This window comes from Rattus norvegicus, chromosome 7, assembly GCF_036323735.1.
Source record: "Rattus norvegicus strain BN/NHsdMcwi chromosome 7, GRCr8, whole genome shotgun sequence".
Classification (NCBI taxonomy): domain Eukaryota; kingdom Metazoa; phylum Chordata; class Mammalia; order Rodentia; family Muridae; genus Rattus; species Rattus norvegicus.
In genome coordinates this window covers 77,920,081-77,932,586 of record NC_086025.1, presented here as the reverse complement: position 1 = coordinate 77,932,586, position 12,506 = coordinate 77,920,081, and the positions used below count along the sequence as shown (strand labels likewise).

Sequence of the window (12,506 nt, the reverse complement as noted above, 5' to 3'; positions counted from 1 at the left end):
TTAGTAATTAAGCACATGTTCTAAATCTAAAGTTATGAGAGCTGGGCTGATGATACACACTGTGATCTCAGCATCTCTGCAGCCGGGGCAGGAATAACAATCTCAAGGCCAGCTTGCCTAGCTTAGCAAGGTCTTGACTCAAAGTAACAAGAAGGAACTAAGTATATAACTCAGCTCTTACCTACTGTATGCAAGGAACTACATCCAATACCTAAAATTACAAAAAGAAAAGAAAAGAAATATAAAAAAGCTAACTAGACAACATTTTAACTGAGTAACTAAGTAACCTTGAGTGTCAAGTAAGCCAGACCGATTGAATGCATGCACTATACTATCCATACAGAAGGACAAAGCCAGGACAGCACATGGAAGGTCATTGCATCTATGACTGAAATAGAAAAAGATACGAGGCAGATGTGGACAGGATAAGAAAAGCAATAAAAAGGCTGGAAATGCAACAAGCAGCACCACAGCCTGGCAAACACCCAGAATGGCACAAAGGCTTTCACTGGGTGGAGAAATAAGGGCTCATCTGCTTTTACCCATTCTGAGTTGATTACGGCAGGGGGACAAACCTACTGTATAAATATCTAGAAATGACAAACTTACAACCTACAATACATTAGTATCTCTCCCTCCCCTTGACATTCTCTCTCTCCCTCTCTCCCTTTCTCTCTCTCTCTCTCTCTCTCTCTCTCTCTCTCTCTCTCTCTCTCTCTCTCTCTCTCCCTTCCCAATTTCTCTATCTTCCTCCTTCCGTGTCCTGACAATTTGTCTAAAACCAATTATTATATTAAACTATAAGAAAAACAGTTCTAAGAAATCTTCAAGACTTTACCTAAATAACTTTCTCAGTTGGAAAAGTAAAGAAGCCATAGATAAAATACCAACTCACAACAACAAAAGAAAATTTTCTAAACATAATGGTGCCTCATTTAATTTAGGGAAATTTTACTTCAACTTGTCCAGATAAGGTAGGAAACTCATCATCTTTAATCTTATTTTTCAGCTTTAATAAAGTTGAAATGAGACCTTTCAGACAGCACATTCTGCTAGAGCACACCACCATCTAGTCTGTTCCCCAGAAGATACTACAGCTTGAGACATACCAGGTTATCCACAGTACACAGAGAAATTGGTAAAGACCCTCCCAAAGTACTACAGCTGCCACTGAGAGCCCAGTGGACTCCCGGACTTATCACTCCCCGAAAACCTCTGAATTCCACTCCCCTTTCAGCTGGTAACTTCTTCCAGGGCAGACTGCCAGCTAGTCAGCTTCACTGAAGACACCACACCCTGGTGTCTTCACCAGGTGATCTAAGGAGTTCAGATGTACACAGGGAAACTGGGCAACTGATTACTAGCTTGTCTGCTCCCCTGAAGATACCACAGCTTAAAGGCATCCCAGGAGTTCTTCTGCATACAAGACAACTGGGCAATTGACACCACAGTCTGAAGACCTCCCAAGAGTTCAATAGCAAGGAGGACAACTGGCCCAACAGACTGAAAGCCTCCCTGGAGTTCTGCTGCACACTGGGAAAAAGAAACTACAGTCTGTACCTGCCTCTCCAACCGCTCACCCCCAACCTTCAACAGGACAACAGCTTGACTGCTCCACTAAAGACCTAACAGTTGGATGGCCTCCCAGAAGATGTGCTGCAAACAGGGCAACAGATCAGCAACGTCTCTGCCCCTCTGAAGACCCCACAGTTGGAAAGTCATACAGGAGGTCTGCTACAAATAGGACCACAAGGAGACCTGATGCAACCCAGGGACAAAATAGGCAGACTCTAGGCAGGGACACCCAGACCAGCAAACACCAGGGATATCCATATGGCAAGAGGCAAGCACAGGACCATAAGCAACAAACACCAGTATACATGGGTATCATCAGAACCCAGTTCTCCCACCACAGAAAGCCCTGGATACACCAACACACCGGAAAAATCAGGAAGCTGACCTAAAATACTATCTCCTGAACTGAACAGAGTCCTTTAAGGAGAATATAAATATCTCACAGGATAACAGGTTGAAGGCCTTAAAGAACAAATAAAATAAATCCCTTAAAGAAATACAACAAAACATAATCAAACGAGTGAAGGAATTGAAAACAGTAGTCCAAGACCTAAATGTGGAAGTAAAAACAATAAAAAAAAAAACACAAAGGGAGACAACCCTGCAAATAGAAAACCTCGAAAAGAGATTGAGAATTACAGATATAAAGCATCACCAACAAAATACGAGAGATGGAAGAGAAAATCATAGGTGTACAAGATACCATAGAGGAGAGATTGTCACAACTGTCAAAGAAAAGTCAAAACATAAAAAACTTCTAACCCAAAGCATACAGAAAACTCAGGACACAATGAAAAAACCAAATCTAAGAATACTTGGAATAGAAGAGAATGAAGATTCCCAGTTCGAAAGACCTGAAAACATCATCAATAAAATCACAGAGGAAAACTTCCCCACCTAAAAAAAAGAGATGACTATAAATGTATAAGAAGTCTTTAGTACACCAAAAAAATTGGACCAGAAAAGAAAATCTGCTCATCACATAATGATCAAAACACTAAATGCACAGGAAAAAAAAAGAATATTAAAAGCTGCAAGGGAAAAGGGTCAAGTAACATATAATGGCAGACCTATCAGAAATATACCAGACTTCAACAGAGCCACTAAAAGTCAGAAGAGACTGGTAAAGGTCATGCAGTCTCTAAGAGAACACAAATGCAGCTCAGGCTACTATAGCTACCAACACTCTCAGTCAATATAGATGGAGAAATCAAAATATTACAAGGCAAAACCAAATTCATACGGTATCTATCTACCAATCCAGTCCTACAGAGGATTTTGGAAGGAAAACTCCAACATTAAGGAGGGTACCTACACCAAAGAAATGACAAGATACTAATCATCTCACAACAAAGCCAAAAGGAGAGAACCGCATGCCCATAATGCCACTTACAAAAGTAAACCTAACAGTAACTAACAATCATCTGTCTTTAATATTTCTCAATAATAATGGACTCAACTCACCTATGAAAAGACATAAGCTAACAGACTAGATACAGAAACAGGATCCAGCATTGTGAAGCATACAAAAAACACACCTCAATAACAAAGATAGGCACTACCTCAGAGTAAAAGGCTAGAAAAAAGGATTCCAAGCAATTGGTCCCAAGTAATAAGTGGGAGTTGCCATCCTAATGTCTAATAAAATAGACTTTCAACCAAAGTTATAATGTAAGATGAGAAAGACACTTCATATACATCAAAAAAAAAACCCACCAAGAGAAAGTCTCTGTGCCAAAATGCAAGGACACTTACTTTCATAAAAGAAACTTTACTAAAGCTCAAAACATACATTGACCCCCACACAATAATAGTGAAAGACTTCAAAATCCCACTCTCACTAATAGACAAGACATTGAAAAGGAACCTAAACAGAGACATGGTGAAACTAATAGAGGTTATGAACCAAATGGATTTAACAAATATCTACAAAATAATTCACCCTAAAACAAAAGAATAGACCTTCGTCTCAGCACCTCATGGTGCCTTCCCCAAATCTGAGCATATAAGCAGTCACAAAACAAGCCTCAAATGATACAGGAAGATTGAAATAATCCCATACATCCTATCAGATCACTATGGCCTAAGACTGGTCTTCAATAATGTTAGAAAAAAAAAACACACATACCCATGAAAACTGAAGAATCCTCTACTCAATGATAGCTTGGTCAGGGAAGGAATAAAGAAAAAAATTAAAGACTTTCTGTAATTCAATGAAAATGAGAACACAGCATACCCAAACGTATGGGACACAAGGAAAACAGTGCTAAGAGGAAAATTCACAGCACTGAGTGCCTTGGTAAAGAAATTGGAGAGATCGTATGCTAGCAACTTAACAGCACACATGAGAGCTCTAGAACAAAAAGAAGCAAACTAACCCAAGAGGAGTAAAAGGCAGATAATAGTCAAACTCAAGACTGAAATCAAACAAATAGAAAAAGAACTAAACAAAGAATCAACAAAACCAAAAACTGCTTCTTTGAGAAAATCAACAAGATAAATAAACCCCTAGACAAACTGATTAAAGGACCCAGAGGCAGTATCCAAATTCACAAAATCAGAAATGAAAAGTAAGACACAACAACAGAAATGGAGGAAACTTTAAAAAAAATCATAAGATCCTATTACAAAAGCCCAAACTCAATAAAACTGGGAAATCTAGATGAAGTGGATGGTTTTCTAGACAGAGACCACAAGCCAAAGTTAATCAAGAGCAAGTAAACTATCTAAACAGGCCCATAACCCATAATGAAATAGAAAAAGTCATTAAAAACTTCCCAACCAAACAAAAGCACAGGGCCAGTGACTTTATCACAGAATTCTATCAGATTCTCAAAGAAGACCTAATGTCAATATTCCTCAAACTATTCCATAAAATAGAAACAGAGAAACAGTACCTAATTCATTCTATGAAGCCACAATTACTCTGATACCTAAAGCCCACAAGGATGCAACAAAAATAGAAAACTTCAGAGCAATTTCACTTATGAATGTTGATTGAAAAATACTCAAAAAAAAAACCTCTTGCAAACTGAATCTAAGAACACTTCAAAACCATCATTCACCACAATCAAGTAGGTTTCATTCCAGGGATGCAGGGTTGGTTCAATATATGAAAATCCATTAACATAATCTACTATATAGACAAACTCAAAGAAAAAAGACACATGATTATCTCCTTAAATGCAGAAAAAGCATTTGACAAAATATCCATTCATATTAAAAGTATTGGAGAGATCAGGAATTCAAGGCCCATACTCCATTAAAGAAATACTGGAGAACACAGTTAAACAAGTAGAAACCCTTAAAGAAGAAATACAAAAATCCATTAAGGAGTTACAGAAAAACACAAGCAAACAGGTAAAAGAATTGAACAAAACAATCCAGGATCTAAAAATGGAAATGGAGAGACAATCCTGAAAATAGAAAACCTAGGAAAGAGATCAGGAGTCATAGATGAAAGCATCACCAACAGAATACAAGAGATTGAAGAGAGAATATCAGGGGCAGAAGATACCATAAAAAACATTGACACAATAGTCAAAGGAAATGGAAGGAGCAAAAAGCTCCTAACCCAAAACATCCAGGAAATCCAGGACACAATGACCAAACCTGTGGATAATAGGGTATAGAAGAGAACAAAGATTCCAAACATAAGAGGACCAGTAAATATCTTACACAAAATTATAGAAGAAAACTTCCCTAACCTAAAGAAAAAGATGCTCAAGAGCATACAAGAAGCCTAGAGAACTCCAAATAGATTGGAGGAGAAAAGAAATTCCTTCCGTCACATAATAGTCGAAACACAAAATGCACAAAACAAAGAACATTAAAAGCAGTAAGGAAAAAAGTCCAGTAACATATAAAGGCAGACCTATCAGAATTACACCAGACTTCTCAACAGAGACTATGAATGCCAGAAGATTCTGGACAGATGTCATACATAACCTAAGAGAATATAAATGCCAGCCCAAGCTACTATACCCAGCAAAGGTCTCAATTAACATAGATGGAGAAAACAAGATACTCCATGACAAACTCAAATTTACACAAAATCTTTCCACAAGTTAAGACCTAGAAAAAATAATAGATGGAAAACTCCAACGCAAGGAGGGAAACTACACGCTAGATAAAGCAAGAAAGTAATCTTCTTGCAACAAACCAAAAGAGCCACACAAGCATAACTCCATCTCTAACAACAAAAATAACAGGAAACAATCAATATTCCTTAATTTCTTTTAGCATCAATGGACTATATTTTTTCCTTTTCTCCATCTTTATTAAATTGGTTATATCTTATTTACATTTCAACTGTTATTACCTTTCCCGGGTTCCAAGCAAACATCCCCATAACCCCTCTATCTCCCCTTCTATATGAGTGTTCCCCTCCCCATCCTCCTCCCCTTACGGCCCTCCCCCCAACAATCAAGTTCACTGGGGGTTCAGTCTTGGCAGGACCAAGGGCTTCCCCTTCCACTGGTGCTCTTACTAGGCTCATTGCTACCTATGAGGTCATAGTCCAGGGTCAGTCCATGTATAGTCTTTAGGCAGTGGCTTAGTCCCTGGAAGCTCTGGTTGCGTGGCATTGTTGTTCATATGGAATCTCAAGCCCCTCCAAGCTCTTCCAGTCCTTTCTCTGATTCCTTCAACGGGGGTCCTGTTCTCAGTTCAGTGGTTTGCTGCTGGCATTCGCCCATGTATTTGCCATATTCTGGCCGTGTCTCTCAGAAGAGATCTATATCCAGTTCCTGTCAGCCTGCACTTCTTTGCTTCATCCATCTTATATAGTTTGGTGGCTGTATATGTATGGGCCACATGTGGAGCAGGCTCTGAATGGGTGTTCCTTCAGTCTCTGTTTTAATCTTTGCCTCTCTATTCCCTCCCAAGGGTATTCTTGTTCCCCTTTTAAAGGAGTGAAGCATTTGCATTTTGGTTATCCTTCTTGAGTTTCACATGTTCTATGCAACAAGAGTAATTCGAGCAATTGGGCTAATATTCACTTATCAGTGAGTGCATACCATGTGTGTTTTTCTGTGATTGGGTTACCTCAATCAGGATTATATTTTCCAGTCCCATCCATTTGCCTACAAATTTCATAAAGTCATTGTTTTTGATAGCTGAGTAATATTCCATTGTGTAGATGTACCACATTTTCTATATCCATTCCTCTGTTGAAGGGCATCTGGGTGCTTTCCAGCTTCTGGCTATTATAAATAAGACTGCGATGAACATAGTGGAGCATGTGTTTTTGTTGTATGTTGGAGCATCTTTTGGGTATATGCCCAAGAGAGGTATAGCTGAATCCACAGGCAGTTCAATGTCCAATTTTCTGAGGAACATCTGACTGATTTCCAGAATGGTTGTACCAGTCTGCAATCCCACCAACAATGGAGGAGTGTTCCTCTTTCTCCACATCCTCGCCAGCATCTGCTGTCACCTGAGTTTTTTATTTTAGCCATTCTGACTGGTGTGAGGTGGAATCTCATGGTTGTTTTGATTTGCATTTCCCTTATGACTAAAGATGTTGAACATTTCTTTAGGTGTTTCACAGCCATTCGGCATTCCTCAGCTCTGGATTCTTTGTTTAGCTCTGAACCCCATTTTTTAATAGAGTTATTTGTCTACCTGTAGTCTAACTTCTTGAGTTCTTTGTATATTTTGGATATAAGGCCTCTATCTGTTGTAGGATTGGTAAAGATCTTTTCCCAATCTGTTGGTTGCCGTTTTGTCCTAACCACAGTGTCCTTTGCCTTACAGAAGCTTTGCAGTTTTATGAGATCCCATTTAACAATTCTTGATCTTAGAGCATAAGCCATTGGTGTTTTGTTCAGGAAATTTTCTCCAATACCCATGTGTTCGAGATTCTTCCTCTCTTTTTCTTCTATTAGTTTGAGTGTATCTGGTTTGATGTGGAGGTCCTTGATCCACTTGGACTTAAGCTTTGTACAGGGTGATAAGGATGGACCGATCTGCATTCTTCTACATGTTGCCCTCCAGTTGAACCAGCACCATTTGCTGAAAATGCTATCTTTTTTCCATTGGATGGTTTTGGCCCCTTTGTCAAAAATCAAGTGACCATAGGTGTGTGGGTTCAATTCTATTCCACTGGTCTATCTGCCTATCCATGTACCAATACCATACAGTTTTTATCATTATTGTTCTGTAATACTGCTTGAGTTCAGGGATAGTGATTCCCCCAGAAGTCCTTTTATTGTTGAAGAGAGTTTTAGCTATCCTAGGTTTTTTGTTCTTCCAGATGACTTTGCAAATTGTTCTGTCTAACTCTCTGAATAATTGATTTGGTATTTTGATGGGGATTGCATTGAATCTGTAGATCACTTTTGGCAAAATGGCCATTTTTACTGTATTAATCTGGCAATCCATGAGCATGGGAGATCTTCAATTTCTTTCTTCAAAGGCTTGAAGTTCTTATCATAAAGATCTTTCACTTGCTTGGTTAAAATCACATCGAGGTATTTTATATTATTTTGGACTATTATGAAGGGTGTCATTTCCCTAATTTCTTTCTTGGCTTGTTTCTCTTTTGTGTAGAGGAAGACTACTTAATCATTTGAGTTAATTTTATACCCAGCCACTTTGCTGAAGGTGTTTATCAGGTTTAGTAGTTCTCTGGTGGAACTTTTGGGATCACTTAAATATACTATCATATCATCTGCAAATAGTGGTATTTTTACTTCTTCCTTTCCAAACTGTATCCCTTTGATCTCCTTTTGTTGTCTGATTGCTCTGGCTAGAACTTTGAGAACTATATGGAATAGGTAGGGAGAGAGTGGGCTGTCTTGTCTAGTCCCTGATTTTAGTGGGATTGCTTCAAGTTTCTCTTCATTTAATTTAATATTAGCTACTGGTTTGCTGTATATGGCTTTTACTATGTTTAGGTATGGGCCTTGAATTCCTATTCTTTTCAGGACTTTTATCATGAAGGGGTATTGAATTTTATCAAATGCTTTCTCAGCATCTAATGAAATGATCATGTGGTTTTTATCTTTCAGTTTGTTTATATAGTGGATTACATTGATGGTTTTCCATATATTAAACCATCCCTTCATGCCTGGGATGAAGCCTACTTGATCATGGTGGATGATTGTTTTGATGTGCTCTTGGATTCGGTTTGCCAGAATTTTATTGAGTATTTTTGCATCGATATTCATAAGTGATATTGGTCTGAAGTTCTCTTTCTTTGTTGTGTCTTTGTGTGGTTTAGGTATAAGAGTAATTGTGGCTTCGTAGAAGGAATTCGGTAGTGCTCCATCTGTTTCAATTTTGTGGAATAGTTTGGATAATATTGGTATGAGGTCTTCTATGAAGGTCTGTTGGACTATATTTTTTAAAAATGTTTCTCTCAAGGCAAAAGACACTGTCATTAGGACAAAACAGCAACCAACAAATTGGGAAAAGATCTTTACCAATTGTACATCTGATACTAATATCCAACTTTTGGCTAATATCCAAAATATACAAAGAACTCAAGAAGATAGACTCCAGAGAGCCAAATAACCCTATTAAAAATGGGATACAGAGGGGCTGGGGATTTAGCTCAGTGGTAGGGCACTTACCTAGGAAGCGCAAGGCCCTGGGTTCGGTCCCCAGCTCCGAAAAAAAAAAAAAAGAACCAAAAAAAAAATGGGATACAGAGCTAAACAAAATATTCTCAGATGAGGATTATCGAATGGCCAAAAAGCACCTAAAGAAATGTTCAACATCTTTAGTCATCACAGAAATGCAAATCAAAACAACCCTGAGATTCTACCTCACACCAGTCAGAATGGCTAAGATTTTAAACTCAGGTGACAGCAGATGCTGGCAAGGATGTGGAGAAAGAGGAACACTTCTCCATTGTTGGTGAGAATGCAAACTGGTACAACCACTCTGGAAATCAGTCTGGAGGTTCCTAAGAAAATTGAGTATAACTGAGGACCCAGTCATACCACTCCTGGGTCCAAAAAAATAAATGCTCTAACGTATAACAAGGACATATACTCCACTATGTTCAAAGCAGCCTTATTTGCAATAGCCAGAAGCTGAAATGAACCCAGATGTCCTTCAATAGAAAAGTGGTTAAGAAAATGTGATACATTTACACAATGGAATACTATTCTGCTATTAAAGGTAATGACTACATGAAATTCTTAAGCAAATGGATGGAACTAGAAAATATCATCTTGAGTGAGGTAACCCAGTCACAAAAGCACACACATGATATGCACTCACTGATAAGTGAATATTAGCCTCAAATCTCAGATTATCTAAGAAACAATTCACAGACCATAAGAAGCTCAAGAAGAAGGAAGAGGAAAATGTGGATGCTTCAGTCCTTCTTAGAAGGGAGAACAAAATACTCATGGGAAGAAATACAGGGACAAAGAGTAGAGCAGGGACTGAAGAAATGTCATTCCCATCTAGGGATCCATCCAATATGCTGCCACCAAACCCAGTCACTACTGCTGATGCTAAGAATTGCTTGCTGTCAGGAACCTGATATGAATGTCTCCTGAGGGATTCTGCCAAAGCCTTACTGATATAGATAAGGATGCTTGCAGCTAGCCATCAGACTGAGCTTGGGGACCACAATGGAGGAGTTAGAGAAAGGCCTGAAGGATCTGAAGGGGTTTGCAACCCCATAGGAAGAACAACAATCTCAACTAACCAGACTCCCCACACACACCTAGAGTTCCCAGGAACAAATCTATCAACCAATAAGTACACATGGAGGGACCTATGACTCCACCGGCATCTGTTGCAGAGAATGGCATTGTCTGGCTTTAATAGGAGGAGAAGCTTTGGTCCTGTGAAGGTTCATTCCATAGTGGAATGCCAGGGCTTTGAGGTAGGAGTGGGCACATCTTCATAGAAGCAGGGGGAGGAGGAATGGAGGATCAGCGAGAGGGAAAGGTGATAACATTAGAAATGTAATTGCATAAAATATCCAATAAAATATGATTTAAATAGGATAAAATATAAAATGTTGAAATGAATTAAATAATTAAATAAATGGGAAGAAACTCATAATTACTAATTATAAAGTTTAATATTATACAAAGGCAATAATCTCCAAATTATAAAGATTCTGTACAAAGTATATAGGTTCATTAAATCTCTATTAAAATTCTTGCTAATATTCCATTGAGAATTCTAAAGCATATACCACTAACAATATAAAAGAGGTATCTATATAAGGTTAGAGACTTAGCTCACTGATAGAGCACTTTTCTGGCATGGTAAAATCCAGTGTTTTATCTCTAGTATCTGCTCCCCCACCTCTCAAGACAAGTAAGAGGAGGAGAGAAACTAAGAAATTAGTGGACTTAACAATTACTATTTTCAAACTTGCATCAAAGCTCTAGTAATTAATAAAAAAGAAAAAAAGCTTATATTTAAATTCATTCAATTCATGAAGAATGTCAGATAAATCTATGAAGAAAGAATCATCTCTTCAACAAATGGTTCTGGAATAACTGGATAGCCAGTTTCATAAGCACAGGTGGACCACATTTCTAAGAACCTGCACAAAAAGAATCAGAATGCATCACAGACTATAAGAGATTAAACTTTAAAACTATGTGAATAAAGTTGAGGAGAAAAGATCTTGTCATGCTGTTTAGACAGAATTTCCTTAAACATCCCCGCTCTCCCGAGCATACTTCCATTAAATTCAAAATAGCTCCACCTTCTGTCCTAAGGGAGGAGGAGTTATCGGCACCTTAATAGAAAGATTAAAATCAATCATTGTCGGGTGTTCTGAATTTCACTATGGCTGCATGAAGTGTGTATCTGAGTTAGTGAAATTTAAATGTTCTGGAAACGTCAGGGAAGCTACTCCAATGATATCAAAATACCATTCTCTAGCACTGTGGAAAATACTTGGTGCTATAAAATATGAAAGTATCTTATTTGTGTGTGAGCATTTAAGATAACACAGAAAACAACCTGAAACCGGGACAGAGAGACCACTCAGCACATGCTTGATACACAAGCTTGAAAGCCCAACCTTGATCCACAGAATGCACTGGAGATGGAAGGAAGGAATTGATGCCACAGAGTTGTCCTTTGATATGCACATATGCATGGTGGCACACGCACACACACACACACACACACACACTAAACACATCATACACATATATGCAATGAAATAAATAAAATTTAAAAGATATATTTTTAAAACATCTGGAAACCTTATACATATAATTTATAATACATTGTCATTTCTGAGTTTTTTAAAATACTATACAGCAAAGTTTCTTCCACAAGCCAAGTATCTTGTATTTTAAAAAGTGAATGTGGTAGGAGGGTACGCTCCACTTTTTAGAGCACAAGGAGAGAGAGAGAAGATGAGGGGCTGTGTGAGAGAAAACCAGGAGGAGAGGAGGGGGCTGTGATCAGGATATAAAGTGAATAAATAAACTATTTTAAGTGAATATTTTGTTTTAATATTTAATATTTAAATTGTCCATATTTAATACATCTGATATTTAAAACCATTTATAACTGAAGGCAAAGCCTTTAGAAAATTATTGAAAAACAATATATTGTATGCCTTCACAGTGAAGAAGAATTTTAAATAGTATCAAGTACTCCAAATATGCTGACGATGCAAAAGTTGATGTATTTTATTACACTAAAATCAAGAACATGTTTTATAAAACTTTCAAGTAAAAATTCTGTTATTTAAAGATATCTGTAATATTTTAACAATAAACCCCAGCTTCAAGAATATTAATTGGGGGGCAGGCTAGCGAGATTTCTCAGTGATTAAGAGCACTGGCTGCTCTTAAAATAGACCTGGGTTCAATTCTCAGCATTAAACCATCTTGGAAATCCAGTTCCAGGGGATGTGATGTACTCCACTGGCCTCCATGACCACTGCAAATATGCATACATGTGCGCAGTGACATCCATGCATGCAAAAC

The 12,506-nt window shown here is 38.0% G+C and overlaps 1 protein-coding gene across 18 annotated transcripts in view; it reads right to left on the bottom strand.

Annotated features, from left to right (window-relative positions):
• Smg5l1 (Smg5 nonsense mediated mRNA decay factor like 1) overlaps positions 1–12,506 on the bottom strand; it is a 134,361-nt gene that overhangs the window by 3,900 nt on the left and 117,955 nt on the right. For 6 of the 18 annotated variants that reach the window (XM_063263512.1, XM_039079150.2, XM_039079148.2 and 3 more), the window contains one exon: positions 182–211. The exons of 10 other annotated variants lie outside the window; for them this stretch is intronic. Coding sequence is in view for 7 of the 8 variants with exons in the window: in XM_039079150.2 (XP_038935078.1) it covers positions 182–211 (30 nt within the window). In the remaining variant the exon portion in view is untranslated. Of the gene's footprint in view, positions 1–181; positions 212–3,703; positions 5,900–12,506 lie in introns of those variants that run through there. 2 more of the 18 variants (NM_001346302.1, XM_063263510.1) reach the window with 2 other exon arrangements.